The sequence below is a fragment of the Cervus elaphus genome, chromosome 12 (assembly GCF_910594005.1).
Source record: "Cervus elaphus chromosome 12, mCerEla1.1, whole genome shotgun sequence".
Lineage (NCBI taxonomy): Eukaryota > Metazoa > Chordata > Mammalia > Artiodactyla > Cervidae > Cervus > Cervus elaphus.
The window spans coordinates 14,017,233-14,034,333 of record NC_057826.1 but is presented as its reverse complement, the minus strand read 5'-3'; the positions used below and the strand labels follow the sequence as shown (position 1 = coordinate 14,034,333).

The 17,101-nt window shown below is 41.3% G+C and overlaps 1 protein-coding gene across 1 annotated transcript in view; it reads right to left on the bottom strand.

Annotated features, from left to right (window-relative positions):
- Window positions 1-4,398: 4,398 nt before the first annotated feature.
- Window positions 4,399-17,101, bottom strand: part of SPTLC2 (serine palmitoyltransferase long chain base subunit 2) — a 96,767-nt gene continuing 84,064 nt past the window's right edge. The window contains exon 12 of the mRNA XM_043919082.1: window positions 4,399-9,490. Within this exon, the coding sequence (XP_043775017.1) occupies window positions 9,371-9,490 (120 nt within the window). The 3' untranslated portion in view covers window positions 4,399-9,370. The remainder of the gene's footprint in view (window positions 9,491-17,101) is intronic.

Here is a 17,101-nt window from a genome sequence, read left to right as displayed (position 1 = left end):
AAAGAGTGGGGCCACCCAGGCCCTCCAGCCAGGCACTCGTGCAGGATCCTCCCGTGTAGAGCGTCCCAGTCGGCTTGTGATAACGATCAGAAACTCTGAGTGGCAGTGACGATTTTAGAGGCCTGGATGGGGCTGTTAGGGACTGTGAGCCCCGAGACACAGGGCAGGTGGGGTGGGTTTGGAACAGGTAGTGAGGCGCCATCAGTTCAGTTCAGTTCAGTTCAGTCGCTCAGCATCTCCGACTCTGCGACCCCATGAACCGCAGCCAGCCAGGCCTCCCTGTCCATCACCAACGCCTGGAGTCCACCCAAACCCTTGTCCATTGAGTTGGTGATGCCATCCAACCATCTCATCCTCTGTCGTCCCCTTCTCCTCTTGGCCTCAATCGTTCCCAGCATCAGGGTCTTTTCCAATGAGTCAGCTCTTCTCATGAGGTGGCCAAAGTATTGGAGTTCCAGCTTCAACATCAGTCCTTCCAATGAACACCCAGGACTGATCTCCTTTAGGATGGACTGGTTGGATCTCCTTGCAGTCCAAGGGACTCTCAAGAGTCTTCTCCAACACCGCAGTTCAAAAGCATCAATTCTTTGGTGCTCAGCTTTCTTCACAGTCCAACTCTCACATCCATACATGACTACTGGAAAAACCATAGCCTTGACTAGACAGACCTTTGTTGACAAAGCAACGTCTCTGCTTTTTAATATGCTATCTAGGCTGGTCATAGCTTTCCTTCCAAGGAGGAAGCATCTTTTAATTTCATGGCTGCAATCACCATCTGCAGTGATTTTGGAGCCCAGAAAAATAAAGTCAGTCACTGTTTCCACTGTTTCCCCATCTATTTCCCATGAAGTGATGGGACCGGATGCCATGATCTTAGCTTTCTGAATGTTGAGCTTTAAGCCAACTTTTTCACTCTCCTCTTTCACTTTCATCAAGAGGCTTTTTAGTTCTTCTTCACTTTCTGCCATAAGGGTGGTGTCATCTGCAAATATCAGGTTATTGATATTTCTCCCGGCAATCTTGATACCAGCTTGTGCTTCTTCCAGCCCAGCATTTCTCATGATGTACTCTGCATATAAGTTAAATAAGCAGGGTGACAACATTCAGCCTTGACGTACTCCTTTTCCTATTTGGAACCAGTCTGTTGTTTCATGTCCAGTTCTAACTGTTGCTTCCTGACCTGCATACACATTTCTCAAGAGGCAGGTCAGGTGGTCTGGTATTCCCATCTCTTTCAGAATTTTCCACAGTTTATTGTGATCCACACAGTCAAAGGCTTTGGAATAGTCAATAAAGCAGAAATAGATGTTTATCTGGAACTCTCTTGCTTTTTCGATGAGCCAGTGGATGTTGGCAATTTGATCTCTGGTTCCCCTACCTTTTCTAAAACCAGCTTGAACATCTGGAAGTTCACGGTTCACGTATTGCTGAAGCCTGGTTTGGAGAATTTTAAGCATCACTTTATTAGCGTGTGAGATGAATGCAATTGTGTGGTAGTTTGAGCATTCTTTGGGATTGCCTTTGGGATTGGGATGAGAACTGACCTTTTCTGGCCACTGCTGAGTTTTCCAAATTTGCTAACTTTTCCCACCTGGAGGGGGTTTCAGTACCTGCAGAATAGCTCAAAGATACACTGTTGTGTGTATCCTTTGACGGGAAACCAGGACCTTGCCCCAAAGCTGCTCTTGACTTTCTCTCTGCTCTGGCATCCTCTCCCTTCCCAAATTAACAAGTGCTTGCATCTGCCCACTGGAACTTGGAGGTCAGAGAAGCTGAAGGAAGGCTAAAACACACTGATTTTAACTGTATAGTTGAATGAATTTTGACAAATGTATACATCCAGGTAATCACTACCATCTTCACAATACAGAAATTTCTCACAACTCCAGTTTCCTTTGGTGAACTGCAGGAAGAATAAATATGCTTCAGTGGAAAACAATGCATTGTCTACAGTACATCCTTTGAGTTATCTGATTCTAGTCTTTCATTGTCTTGGAGCTATTTTACAACTTTATACGTTATAGGTAACTAATAGAAAAGCAAAATAATTCTATTTAAATGCAAATTCTGTCCTGTCCTGTGGAGGTTCAACTGACCTACCACCCCTAGTGTGAAATAAATCAGTTTGTCATTTGTACATTTAATATTCCTGCCCCATAAGGTTTGTTTTCTAATTTCCTTTGAATTGGTTGTAATACACTTAACAGTTTCCTCATCAATGAGTTAAATAAAATCTTTCGTTTTTACATCTGTAAAAGAGTCAAGATTTTCTTCTTTTTTGAAAAACTATCCTTTAACAGTCCCTCTGTTCAGTTAATCCCTACCTCCCCACCGCTGGCTCCTGGTAAGCACTTCTCCACTTTCTGTCATCATAGGTTAGTTGGCCTTTTTAGAATTTTGTATATAATCTTTATTTATTCTTTTGTTTGGCTTCTTTTTTGAGCATGGTTGGGATTTATCCATCTAGTTGTCAGTAGTTCATTCCTTTTCACTGCTAAGTAGTATTCCATCACATGACCATTTTGCTTCTTTTCCTGTTAATTATGATGGCATTTGGATTGTTTTCATTTTGGGGCTATTATGAATAAAGCAGCTAATTCAAGTGCCAGTTCTTCTGTGGATATGTTTTCACTTCTCTTGGATGAAACTGCTGTCAAAAAACTGCCAAATTGTTTTCTCAAATGGCTGCACCTTTTTGCATTCCCACCTTCATCAGTACTTGGTACTGTAATTCTTTTTAAATTTAGCCATTCTAGCAGGTGGATGAGTGGTAGCATCTTATTGCTGTTTTAATTTGCATTTCCTTAATGACCAGTGATACTGAGCATTTTCCCATGGGCTTACTGGCCACTAGTATTCCTTTTGTGAAGTGTCTGTTCAAATCTCTTGCCTATTTTTTACTCAACAGTCTTACTGAGCTTTTAAGAATTCTTTATACATTCTAGACAGCCTTTGTCAGATATATGTTCTGTGGATATTTTAACCCAGTCTGTGACCTACATTTTTGTTACGCTTTCCTAGTTTATCAGCATTTTTTGAGCCTTCTTTTTTGTGTCTGAAGAAATCATTGCCACCTAATCCAAAGTCACAGATTTTCTTTTATAGTTTCTCCTAGAAGCTTATTTTTTCTTATGTTCAGATCTATGATTTGTTATGTTATGTAAGGGTTGAAGGTCCTTTTCCCATTGAATTAACTTGGCATGTGTCAAAAATCAACCAACCATACATGTGTGGGTCTATTTCTGGACTCTGTATTCGGTTTTATTCCTCTGTATGACTAATATCAATTTTTGGTTGATACCACTCTTGGTTACTGCAGTTTTCTTTGCACAAAGTCTTGAAATCAGGTTCAATCCCTGAGTCAGGAAGATCCCCTGGAGTAGGAAATGGCACCCTACTGCAGTATTCTTGCCTGGAAAATTCTATGGGCAGAGGAACCTGGTGGGCTATAGTCCACGGGGGCCACAGAGTCGGACATGAGCACATATACACATTGTAAGTACTGTTACAAAACTGTTTTGGCTATTCTAGGTCCTTTGCATTTCCATACAAATTTTTTCAACTTGTCACTGTCTACAAAAAAAGCATGCCAGGGGATATTCTTTCCAATGCTTAGAGGTTTTCACTCATTTTCCCTGTGAGATAAACTCACCAGGACAGCCTGTGCAGCAGGCCTCCACCACCTGCACATGAGCCCTCTCACCATTGGCCCTTTACTCAGGGACCGTCAACCACACTCTTCCAGATTCTCCACTCCTTAGAAAAGTTTCCTCTATCACCTTTGTCTAAACCAGGCACTGGTTCCAGTCGTCTCGCGTCGTTTACCTTTCCTTCACGGCACTTAGTAGTCTCTAATGTAAATTTGATTCATGTGCTTATTTGTTTACTTCAAAGTAGGAACCCTAACTTTTTTTGTTTGTTGCGGTTATTGGTGATACTCAGTGCAGTGCCTGGCATGGAAGCAGCACTTGGTATTTATTGGTTGAATGCTGTGATGACCCAGACAAAGTACAAGGTGGGAAGAGGGGGTGTTATGTTGTTAAAATCTTAGCTTGTTCTATTACTGTTCCAGCTACTGTGAACCCAAAAGTCTCTCTCCTCCTCCTTTTGACTCCCTGTATGAATTCCTCTCAGGCTTCCCAAGTGGCTCAGTGGTAAAGAATCTACCTGCCAGTAGAGGAGATATGCGTTCGATCCCTGGGTGAGGAAGATCCCCTGGAGAAGGAAATTGCAACCCACTCCAGTATTCTTGCCTGGAGAATCCCATGGACAGAGGAACTTGGCGGGCTGCAGTCTATGGAGCTGCAAAGAGTCGGACACGACTGAGCGACACACAGCACAGTGCCTGGCATGGAAACAGTACGCAGTGTTTATTGGTTGAATGAATAAAGGCAGATACAGCTTTTCGAGTATTTTATTGGAGCAAAACAATGTATTTCCATGGGATGATTCTTAAGTCATCTCAAGTAGTTCCCCTTCAGCTCTTAACATACACTCTCAGAATGGATATACCTCCCCCAAGCCATTCAACCATCATCTAACAAATGAAAAACAAACAAACAAAAAAAATCATTCAGCAAGGAAGGGAGACAGGGTGACATTTTAACACAATACTAAATCTTAAAAAAATTAATTTATATATTTCCCTTCTCTTTCTCAGATTATATGAGCATTACAGGGCTGGAGAAGGGTTATCACAGCACCTCTTGCATATTCCAGTTTTTCAGGAATGAAAAATATACAGGCCAACAAAATAAAGAGCTCAGCTCCCCATAAGCTACGTCTCTATTCTTCATTTATCTTTCCCCCTTCTCTTAATGTTAGCTGCCTTTATCCAGAGAGGGATCATTAAGACTGTGTGGGCATGCTGGCTGACTTGGTGACCTCACTAGTCTCCTCTGAAGAACCACTGAGGATGCTTTTCACTGCTCCAACCCTTAACATCTGAGGGAACAAGACCTAATGCTAAGGGTGAAGACATTCCACCCTAGCCAGGGATATGTCCCACACTTCTGAGGAAGACCTGGGCCAAGTGACAAAGCTGTGCACAGCGAACTCCGGAACTGTGGTGGAAAAAGCAGACACTGAGTGGGCTCCAGGCCCCTCGTCTATGGGAGGATCCACTATCCACGCAGACGGCAACAAGGCAGGACAGTTGGCACAATGTCAGGGCGCCGCGATAACTTTTACCTTTCATTCAACCTCCCCACAACTGCTCCAAAAGAACAGAGCTTTGGGTATGCTTCATTAAAAACATAGTAACGGCAGTTTAAGATAAACACTGAATTCTTTACGGTCAGTTGAATAAACTCATCATACCACAAAGAATCTCAGTTTATAAGGCCATTTATCATGTGTACTCCATAGTAAACGAGACCTTGACCACAGCTCCCCCAAGTCCTCCCCAAGAATGACTGGGAATGTGGTAACTCCAGACTCAGCAGAGACTAGAAAAAACATTTTCAACGAGGGCTCGAGCTAGCCCCTTCAGTTTCCTCCCTAGAAAAGGCTCAATCTATAGGAAAAGGTGCTTAGAAGTATTGGAAATGACTAAAGGGGCAATGAGATTTTTACACAGTAAGAGCAAAAGGATTATTGGCGAGTCCTGACATTTCTTCTGTACGATAAGGCAGGAAGCCAGCCGTCTAACTTAGCTATCTGGGCACATGGCAGCTGGCTAGGAGTCTGAACATTGTGCTTCATGGAGGTAACACTGAGGAGAGACTGGAAGGTATTTTGATTAACTGGCTTCACGGATTAAGATGCTTACTGGGCACTGGCCTTCCATGTTAGGCAGGTAGCAGCATATCAGTCTATAGGCTGAGGGTGCACTGAAGCAGACAGCTGCTCAACAGCCAAGACGAATCCTGTGATTTTCATAATTCCCCCTTCATTACCCCTTGGGGCCACACTGATTTTGCCTGTGTGAAGTGCTCAACAATTCTTGACGTTCCTGACAGTGGACAGAGGAAAAGAACTCTTTCATCTTTTCTAACCACACAGGTTATAGCAAGTAGAGATTAAAACCTATTCTGGCTTACCTAGAACATCAAGAGACACCCTGGGAATGCGGTCACAGCAACTCTTTGTATTATTACAAGAGAACCAGGAGGGACTTTCCTGGCAGTCCAGTGGTTAAGACTCCACACTTCCACTACAGGAGGCGTGGGTCTGATCCATGACTGGGGAACTAGACTTCTGCATGCCATGCGGAGTGGCAAAAAAAAAAAAAAGAGAAAACTGGGCAACAGTCAATTATATTCAAACTTCTGAAGGTGGTTTTGCCACAAATTCATACCAAGCAAGAACAAGCCAAATCCTCTTTCTTCACGTGACTAGCAGTTCCGTGCTGCTGCCTAACCCAGTATGACAGGTTGCCAGAGATCCTCATCAATTTGGAAAGGGAGGCGTGAGGGAATAAACACGGCCTTGGCTTCTGAAAAGGCACCAGGCAGACACACAGCCCTCAGTAGCTGTGTCCCCTTACTTCTGTTCACCTTCCATGAGCATGTAAGGAAGAAGCCTGTTTGACCAACTGAAATACCCCATCACAAAAGTTTAACATAGTGATGAAAAGACTAAAGGTGTCAAGTTCCTCAAATGAGTGAGCAGTACTCTGGGCTCCAGAGACCAGAATGTTTTTTAAAGGCAAAAAATGTTCCAAAGCAAAGCAAAAAGCTTGGTGCTCCAAAGACCTTAACCCTGGACCTTCCCTTTCAATATTTACTTGTTCCAAAACACACACCATATTCTAGGGCAAAGCTTTTACTAAAGATGGGAGGAGAATCTGACATTGCCACTTGATCCATTCTTTGGATGAGATTTTGATGTCCCCTAGTTATACACTTCCTGGTTTCTGATGCGATCTGCACAAAATGGTCATATAAACCTGAAATGGATAAGACAATGCTACATGAAAAGAGGGATGAGAAAAAGTAGTAGATTAGCCACACCTCTATCAACTGACTCTGATGGGTCAGCTTTGGTAGGAATGGTTAGCAGATGCCTGTTTGAATCCCATCAGATTCCTGAAGCAGGCTGTGTTAAACCATGTACTGAACAACACTTACTTGTTCCGGGTTTGTTTCTACTCATTCCCAATGACTTCATTTATATACACTTGTATTTTCCCAAGTACGTGGTTAAGTAATGGTGTTTGTGATATGACTGGACCCTAGATTTACATTACAGTTTCAGGAAGAGACAACCAGTATGCATAATGTTTTATCCTCTAGAAAGTAGAGTTCCTGGTGAGATCACAGTTTTATCATTTCAAAATAAACCTATAACTTAACTGCATTTATCCTGAAATAACTGCATAGCAAAGTGATACATATATATATATTAAATGCCCATAACTGACATTTTAAGTTGCAGTGACTTCATGCAAGTCAAAATAAAAGACTGGCCATTAAGTTCATTGTTTAAGGTTTGTGACTTTTGCAAACTCTATACCAGCAAAAGCTCTCTGGTATTCTAATGGGGTTCTATGGTGAGGACCTAGATGTGCAGGAAATGTTAGTAACGTATTTTATTTTACACGACTAATTACTTAGTTTACCACAGTCTTTTTTACTCCAACTTGTACATGCTAAATGCAGTCCCTGCATCTCTACCTGGTTAATTTTTTTTTTAATTCTTTAAAAAGGTATAATAAAACCTCAGACTATTTCAAGGGCTTAAGGTTCTCAGATGCTGAGAATGACCTATGATAACTTAAGATGTGAGAACAAAACTTCACCAGCAATAGCATCGTTTATGTCCTTCACTAAACATATCAGCACAAAAATACATCTGATGACAAGATGCCTAGAAAGAACTTGGACTAAGAATTTTTTTTCCAATAAAAGGAGTGATTTAAAAAATGTACAAAACTGTTTTCACACAAAGTTCTTCCATTCTGTTTCCACTCCTTCCCTTGTAATACTTGATGGCTACTAAAAGACAGCTGATCTTGCGTACAAAACAGTCCAAAGTTCTCTTCACTTAAGCTTTGGTCAATGGGAAAAAAAAAAGTAATAACTTTAACATGGTGATTTTCAGATTTGTTCTTTGGTCAAGCAGTATAAAGCTCACTGAAAGACGTTCCCTTGCCTGGTATGAAAACAGAGTCAAAAGAGGATCTCAGGCTAGCGAAAAATTGTGTTCAGAATTTCTCAGGGAGAAACAAGGAGGTAACGGAAGGAGATGGAGCCCCTGAGGCCCAGATGCCAGCTGAGAACTGCACTAGGACACTGAGGACGAAAGAGCAACATCACTCAGAGAGTGCTACTTACACAGGTCATCCTCTAGAAAGGGTGAGCTAATACACTCGGGAACGTGACAAATGATTTCTGAACAGAGGGTTTACCCACATTTTCCTTTATCAGTTTCAATCCTAATCTGGACCCAGACCCAGGCAGAGGCTGTCATAATTTTGAAAAGTAGAAAGCAGTAATAACCAAACCAGACATTCTGTGGCTACGAGGAGCCAGCACCTCTTTCCATACCGCCCCTGCCCTCTCGTGCCGGCAGGAGGAAGGATCACCGAGGGGCCGCTCTGCACAGAGAGCAGAGAGCTTGGGCATCAGCTTCAGCACCGAGGTTTGACCAGGGTGGCACGTGGCCGCAATCTCCGTGTCTTAGAGAGGGGGCGGGACTGTCAGATTGCAGCTTGGGAAACACCCAAAAACTGGACATAACCTTCAGAGGGTGACCATTACGGAGAAATATTTGAAGGTGAAGGATTATCCTCTGGTGACCAGAACAAAATGGACAAAGACCAAGCCTCAGAGGCTCCTGGCCAGAGAGAGTTCCAAGTGGAGGGGGGCAGTTTCGGCAACAGTAGTCTTGACTGCCTTTCTTACATGGCTAGACTTCAGCCATCTTTAAAACACTGGTGGACTGTGTCGTGACTGGCTCAGTAGGGATTCCAAGGCTGGCAGCCTCTGAGACCTGGACAGGAGGTGAGTGGGAGGCACCTGCTCCCTAGGAAGAAGGCCAGGGACAGCAGGAGCTCTGGCTAGGAGTGGGAGGGGGCTGCAAGAGCGAAACGGGCTGTGTGGTCAGCCAGAGACGGGCTAGGGTCAGCGTAATTTCACAAGTAGAATAGTTATAAAGTAAAACATTTTTTTTTTAATAGACAAAAAAAAGCAAAGTGAGTCACCCTCTTTTTTTTTTTTTAAAGGTGAAATGTAGCGAAGGAAGGATGTGCAGCAGTTTCTCACTATTTACAAAACGCCGCTGAGAGTGGAGGTGGCCGCCGTCAGTAGTTGAGGAAATGTCTTGCACGCGAGATGGCCACAGAAGTGTGGTTCCTGCCACTGGCTCGGGGAGGCCACACGCAGTTCCTGGGTGAGTGAGAGTTCCTGCAGCGGAGCACCAACAAGGCTCAGTCTTCTGTTTCCTCGTATGTCGTCTCATCGAAGGGCCTGTCCAGGAGGGGCACTGACCGATGGCGCGAATACTTCAGGTGCAGCAGGTCCCCGACTTCGTCGATCTCCTTTAAAGCCTAGTACACAAGACACAGAGGGAGTCAGTCAGAGCCGGGAGGAGGAAGGCACACTTGCTGCCTTACCTTTCTAAAAACAACCATGGCACGGTTAGCCTGTGGTGGGACTGCACCCCGTGCATTTACTCTGAGCAGACTAGCGTCTAGCAGTGGAAAGAGCTGGTTTTTGAGCAAGGACTTCAGGCTGACCATGAAGAACAGGCTGTGAAGAGCAGGGATTCAGGATGAAGGGTATAATTAACCAATGTATGACATGCTTACTAGAAGGAGTGTGTACCCTGAATTGGCCAGGATGGCTACAACTTGTCCCCTCTACTTTCTACTTTTATCCTCCAGTACACGTTCTTTCTGTTATCACACTACCAGAAAAGCGATAAGAAGCTGGCATTGGGATGCTTCCTAGATGAGAGATGAAGTCCCCAAATGCACTGCTGTGCAGACTTAGTAAGAAAAAGGAAAGAACAGAGTCAGCATTTAAACTCAGGTTTGATTTTAAACCCCCAAATCCTAACATGGACAGATATCTTGTTTTTCCAGCAAAACTCTCAATATAACTTTCTTTTCTGTAAAGTTTGCTCTTTTATTTTTCAAAGATAATATGTTCCTTATAAAAGTTAAAACACTAAGACAAGCGATGAAGTGAAAAATCTCTTCCTGATTGCTACACTAGTCTTACCTCATAATGTGTGTATGGTTTCCTATGTGTACTTAAAAACAAACAAAACCCAACTCCTGGCTGAAGTATACATACAAACATACAGCAAAGTACACAGATCATAGTTCAGTTAACTTTCCAAAAAGGAGCACACAGAGAGTCAGAATAGAGAATCACAATGTAAGAGAGGGATGCATGATATATGTGATCAGAACTTCTCAGAGCAATCCATTGAAGACAGCCAAAATGCTGAGATCCTAGATTCTAAGGCTTTCTAATAAAAGCGCCTGGTACAGGTCACAGACTGCATTTTCAGTTCAAGGCAGCTCTCCAGCACTGTCGTTCACTCCATAGGCATCTGTGGATGTGGGTCTAATAGGCCTCGGCTTTGGTGAGAATGGGTCTAGCTGGGACACCACCTCATTAGACTAAGAACAGGAAGAAGCCCTGCTGCCCGAGTGTGGCTCTCCAAATCTCCACCACATCATATAAATCATCTGTCCACTCAGGGTTATAATTCCATAGGAAAATATATACCATCTAGCTCAGAAAAGAGAATCAGTTAATTATTAGTTAATTGACATATACAACTGTTCTTAAGTTTAGCCTTTAAGAAATCAGTATTTACAGAGGTGGGGAGGAACACTAATAAATAGTATTGCATATTTATTCTAACATTAAAAAAAAAATACTCTTCACTCCAAATGTGAAAAATACAAAAAGCAAGTAAGAGCTGGACTTCAATATGCTATCAGAACAGTGGTATCTCTGAGGAGAGGTTTAATTAAAAGTTCCATATGGGAACAATTTAAGATTGAATTTTAGCTGGGAGAATCTCTTAAACCATTTATTCTCCCAACCTCTGATACAGGACTTATTAATTTAAAACAACACATGACTTACTAAATCACAAAGTAAAGGATATTCAGAAGAACATGATATTGTTCATCAACTAAAAAAGAAAATGAGAAAGCAAGCCACCGCAGCCCAAAGGGATGTAGACTGATACTATAACAAATATCTCAGATGAACAGGTTTTACTGACATAAAAGAGAAAACTGTAACTACAAACTGCTGGCCATGATGTGACATTACCTGATTAGATTAAGAATAAGAAACCATTACAAGTATCACAGTTTGTTAACAAATAGTCTACACTGAACTTCTGGATGACAGACTAAGATGAGTTCTTAGGGGAAAAACATGTTAATTATAGGGTTGAATATGGTCTTTGAATAAGAGAATATACTAGAATAGCTGTGCATCCCTGAGCTGACAATTTTGCTCTTCTCCTTTTTAAAAATAATAGCTTTACTGAGATACAATTCACAAAATTCACCTCTTAGAAGTTCACAATTCAGTGCTTCTGAGTATATTCAGAGTTGTACAACTTTCATCACTATCTAATTTTAAAACATTATCACTTCAAAAAATAAACCCCATACTCAAATCCTCACTCCTCCTTTCCCTAGGCCCTGGCAACCACCAGTCTGTTTTCTGGCCCCGTGGGTCTGCCTGTTTCAGACACTGCATATGAATAGTCTACTGTGTCTTCTTTCACTTTGCATACTGTTTTCAAGGCTCATCCATGTTGTAAGGGTATAACTTCATTCTTTGGCATGCGGTTACCCAGCTGTTCAATACCATTAATTGAAGACACTATACCTTCTCCATTAACCAGTCTTAGGCTTCCGTGTTGAAAATGAGGTAGCCATAGATGTCTGGGTTTATTTCTTGACTCTTGATTCTACCCCACTGGTCTACAAATCTATCTTTATGCTAGTACTCCACTGTTCCAATTACTGTAGCATTATAGTAAGTTTTGAAATCAGGAAGTTTGAGTTCTCCAACTTCTATTTTCCTTTTCTATATTGTTTTGCTGATCTGGGGCCTCCTACAGTTCCATACGAATTTAAGGATCAGTTTTCCTATTTCTGCAAAAATGGCCATTGTAATTTTGATAGGGACGGCAGTGAATCTACAGATCTTACTGAACTGACATTTTAATAAACTTAAATGTTCCAGTCCATGGATATGGGGTATCTTTACATTTATTTAAGTCTTCCTTCATTTCTTCCAGCGATGTTTTACAGCTTAATATGCAAATCTTCCACCTCCCTGGTTAAATTTATTCCTAGGTATTTTATTCTTTTGAATGCTATCGTAAATGAAATATTAATCTCATTTTCATGTATTCACTGCCAGTGTATAGAAATACACTAATTTTTGTGCTTTTTATTCTGCAACTTTGCTGAATTTATTAGCTATAGTAGATTAGTTTTTTAGTGTGAATTGTAGAGCATTTCCTATATATAGAATCATGTCTCAGGGCCAATTAATAAATGAAACTTCATTTGTATCTTGTAATGTTCATGTTTACTTCCATAAAAAATCATTAAGACAAAATTACTTTAACAAACCTGCAGTTTCAAAAAAAAAATACTTTATGCTTAAAAAACCTAAATGGAAGGCAAAGTCAAATAATCCTTCAAGTGGATATTATGAGAAAAAGATCAAAACTGTCAACTGGTAAACATGCTACTGGCAACAGAAATCTACCAAGATACCTGGTTACAGCTAAGTTATTTCATGAATGTGTTTAGTTATCAGGAGTAAAAACTTTTACAAGACATAGTGAATAACTTTAGTCATTGCTTTTAATGACAGTTATTTTTTTAAAAGGTGTGTTGAAACTCCTAAATACCCAAACAAGGTGGAAGAGAAGCTGGTATCACTAGGTTAAAAAATAATCAATGAAGAAATTCATCAGTAATATTTTTGAGTAAAGGGAAAATCTATGGGAAAAATCTCAAAAGGTATAATCGAAACAAAGAAGAAAAACAAAGATACAATATCAATAAATTGAGTCCAATTTCAGTATCAGATGATTAAGAATATACCGTATTTGTAGAAGATTTGCTATGAAGAAATAGGGACAAAAATCAAAATCTTTCGCAGTTAAAATTAAAATGTCAATTAAGCTGTTTTTAAAAATTAAGCTTTTAAAAACATGCATTCATAATATTCTTTAAGATTAGTAGCTCTCCAATGAATTAATATTCTGATATTTCTATCACCTAATTTTTTTCTATCAACTAATTTTATGGAAATATCATGTTCTAGAGCTCTATAAACTCTCAGAAAGTAGGATCTATTTAAAGTCTGAAATCCTTTTTTCCTTAAGAAGTCTGAAATCTTAAAGAAGCTGGAGACAAGACAGTGGAGAAGAAGGACTTGAGTTCACCCTCTCTCTAAATCACAACCACCTGCTGAACAACCACTGACAAAAAAGACTGGAACCTACCATAAAAGATGTTCTACATCCAAAGACAAAGAAGGAGTCACAACAAGATGGTAGGAAGGGCACATTTGCAATACAATCAAGTCTCATATCAACTGACTGGAAAATAATTAACACTGGAGTTTCTCCTATAGGAAGGAGAGTTCTGAGCCCCGTGTCAGGCATCCCAGTTTGGGGGGCGTCTGGCAATGGGAGGAGCTGCATTTGGCTTTGAAGGCCAGTGGGGCTTGGTTACAATACTCCACAGGACTGGGGGAAACAGAAACTCCATTTTGGAAGATGCACACTGTCTTTGTGTGCACCAGGATCCTGGGGAAAAGCCGTGACTCCACAGAAGCCTGGGCCAGACCTACATGCTGGTCTTGGAAGGGTCCCTAGGGGAAGGCAGGGGTGGCTGTGGCTCACACTGGCGGTGTAGGTATGGGGGAGTACTCACTGGGGTGAGCTCTCTGGAGACTGCTACCCTGACACCAAGGCCCGCCCCCACCTAACAGCCCCACCGACACCCAGTGCTTGGATGCCGCAGCCCCAACAAGCAACACGGTGGGAACACAGGCCCACTCATCACCAGACAGGCTGCCTAAAGGCTTCCTGAGCCCACAGCTGCCTCTAAACACACCCCCTGATATGGCCCTGTCCACTAGAGGGACAAGTCCCAGCTCCACCCTCCAGTGGGCGGGCACCAATCCCTCCCACCAGGAAGCCTGCACAAGCCTCTAGACCAGCCTCACCCACCAGAGGCCAGATACCAGAAGGACGAGGAACTTCAACCCTGCAGCCTGCGAAATGGAGACTGCAAACACAGAAAGTTAGACAAAATGAGACAGCAGAGGAATATGTTCCAGACAAAGGATCAAGATAAAACCCCAGAAGACAAATCAGCGAAGTGGAGATAGAAAATCTACCTGAAAAAGTATTCACGGTAATGATAACAAAGATGAACTCAGGGGAAAAAAAAAAAAAATGGAGGCACAGACCAAGCAGGTACAAGAAATGTATAACAAAGAGCTACAAAATATAAACAGAGTTCAACAGCACAATAACTGAAATGAAAAATAGAAGGAATATTTTTATTTTTAGTGATTCTACTAGAAGGAATCAACAGAATAAGAAGAACAGAAAAGTGACCTGAAGATAAAATGACGGAAATCACTGGAGTGGAACAGAATAAGGAAAAAAGATTTAAAAGAAATGAGGACAGTTTTAGAGACCTTTAGGACAACATTAACCACACAAACATTCACATGATAAGAGATCCAGAAGGAGAAGAGAGACCGAGAAAGGGCCTAAGGAAATATAGGGAGATAACAGCGGAAAACTTCCCTAACAAAGGATAAGAAACAGCCACCCAAGTCCAGGAAGTGCAGAGGCCATACAGCATAAACCCAAGGAGGAACACAGCAAGGCACAAATTAACCAAACAAACAAAAATTAAAGACAAAGATAAAATATTAAAAGCAGCAAGGGAAAGCAACAAATAACATACAAGGGAATTCCCATAAGGCTTTCAGTTGATTGTTTAAGCAGAAACTATGCAGGTCAGAAGGGAAAGGCATGATAAATTTAAAGCGATGAGAGCAAAAATCCTACTACCAAGAATACTCTACCCAGCTAGGCTCTCATTCAGATTTGATGGAGAAATCAAAAGCTTCACAAACAAGCAGAGAATGAGAGAATTCAGCACCACTAAACCAGCTTTACAACAATTGCTAAAGGAACTTCTCTATGCTGGAAAGAAAAGGCCAGAATTAGAAACAAGAAAACTACAACTAATAAAAATAAAAAAAAAAAAAAAAAGAAAATTACAAGTGGGAAAGTTCACTGGTAAAGGCAAACATACAGTTAACAAAATGGCAATAAGAACATACATAGAGGTAATTACCTTAAACATAAATGGATTAAATGCTTCAACAAAAAGACAGATTGGTTAAATGGATACAAAAACAAGGTCCATATATATGCTGCCTGTAAGAGACCCACTTCAGATCTAGGAATACATACAGACTGAAAGTGAGGGGATAGAAAAAGGTATCCATGTAAATGGAATTCAAAAGAAAGCTGAAGCAGTACTCTTATCAGACAAAATAGACTTTAATAAAGACTGTTACAAGAGACAAAGAAGGATACTATATAATGATCAAGGGATCAATCAAAGAAGAAGATGTAACGCTTTGACTGTGGATCACAACAAACTGTGGAAAATTCATAAAGAGATGGGAATACCAGACCACTTGACTGCCTCCTGAGAAACCTGTGTGCAGGTCAGGAAGCAACAGTTAGAACTGGACATGGAACAACAGACTGGTTTCAAGTCGGGAAAGGAGTACATCAAGGCTGTATATTGTCACCCTGCTTATTTAACTTATATGCAGAGTACATCATGAGAAATGCTGGGGTGGAGGAAGCACAAGCTGGAATCAGTATTGCCAGGAGAAATATCAATAACCTCAGATATGCAGATGACACCACCCTAATGGCAGAAAGTGAAGAACTAAAGAACCTCTTGATGAAAGTGAAAGAGGAGAATGAAAAAGTTGGCTTAAAGCTCAACATTCAGAAAACTAAGATCATGGCATCTGGTCCCATCACTTCATGGCAAATAGATGGGGAAACAATGGAAAGAGTGACAGACTATTTTTTTGGGCTCCAAATCACTGCAGATGGTGACTGCAGCCATGAAATTAAAAGACACTTACTCCTTGGAAGAAAAGTTATGACCAACTTAGACAGCATATTAAAAGCAGAGACACAGCCAACAAAGGTTTGTCTAGTCAAGGCTATGGTTTTTCCAGTAGCCATATACAGATGTGAGAGTTGGGCTATAAAGAAAGCTGAGTGTCAAAGAATTGATGCTTTTGAACTGTGGTGTTGGAGAAGACTCTTGAGAGTCCCTTGGACTGCAAGGAGATCCAACCAGTCCATCCTAAACGAAATCAGTCCTGAATATTCATTGGAAGGACTGATGTTGAAGCTGAAACTCCAATACTTTGGCCACCTGATACAAAGAAGTGACTCATTAGAAAAGACTGTAATGCTGGGAAAGATTGAAGATGGGAGGAGAAGGGGATGACAGAGAATGAGATGGATGGATGGCATCACCAACTCAATGGATATGAGTTTGACTAGACTCCTAGAGCTGGTGATGGATAGGGAGGCCAGGCATGCTGCAGTCCATGGGGTCGCAGAGAGTCAGACATGACTGGGCGACTGAACTGAACTGAACTGAACTGAACTGAATGCACCCAACACAGGAACACCTTTAAAAAGTCTGAAGTCTTACGTGTGAGGTAACAGCATATTAAGGAAATACCAAGAGACGAGAACATATTAAGAGACCATGAAATTTTTTAGTCAGTAGTAATTATGAGTTCCTATTATATGCTTGGCACACAGAATGAAAAAAATAGACTTAGTTCCTGCTTAAGACTTACCTAATGGAAAAGACTGCCATTAAATAACTACAGGTGTAAAGAATTTTCTAGGCGGGAGTCTTAGGATTTCCAGAAACATCTAGCAAGAGGGTTTGGGAAAACCCTTGAGCAAGTCTACGTGGAGATGTGACGAATGAGTAACAGTCAGCAAGACAAAGGGGAGAGAAGGGTCAAGAGAGAAACTTCCACACACAGAAAAACAGGTGGGAAAGCTTACAAGAGAA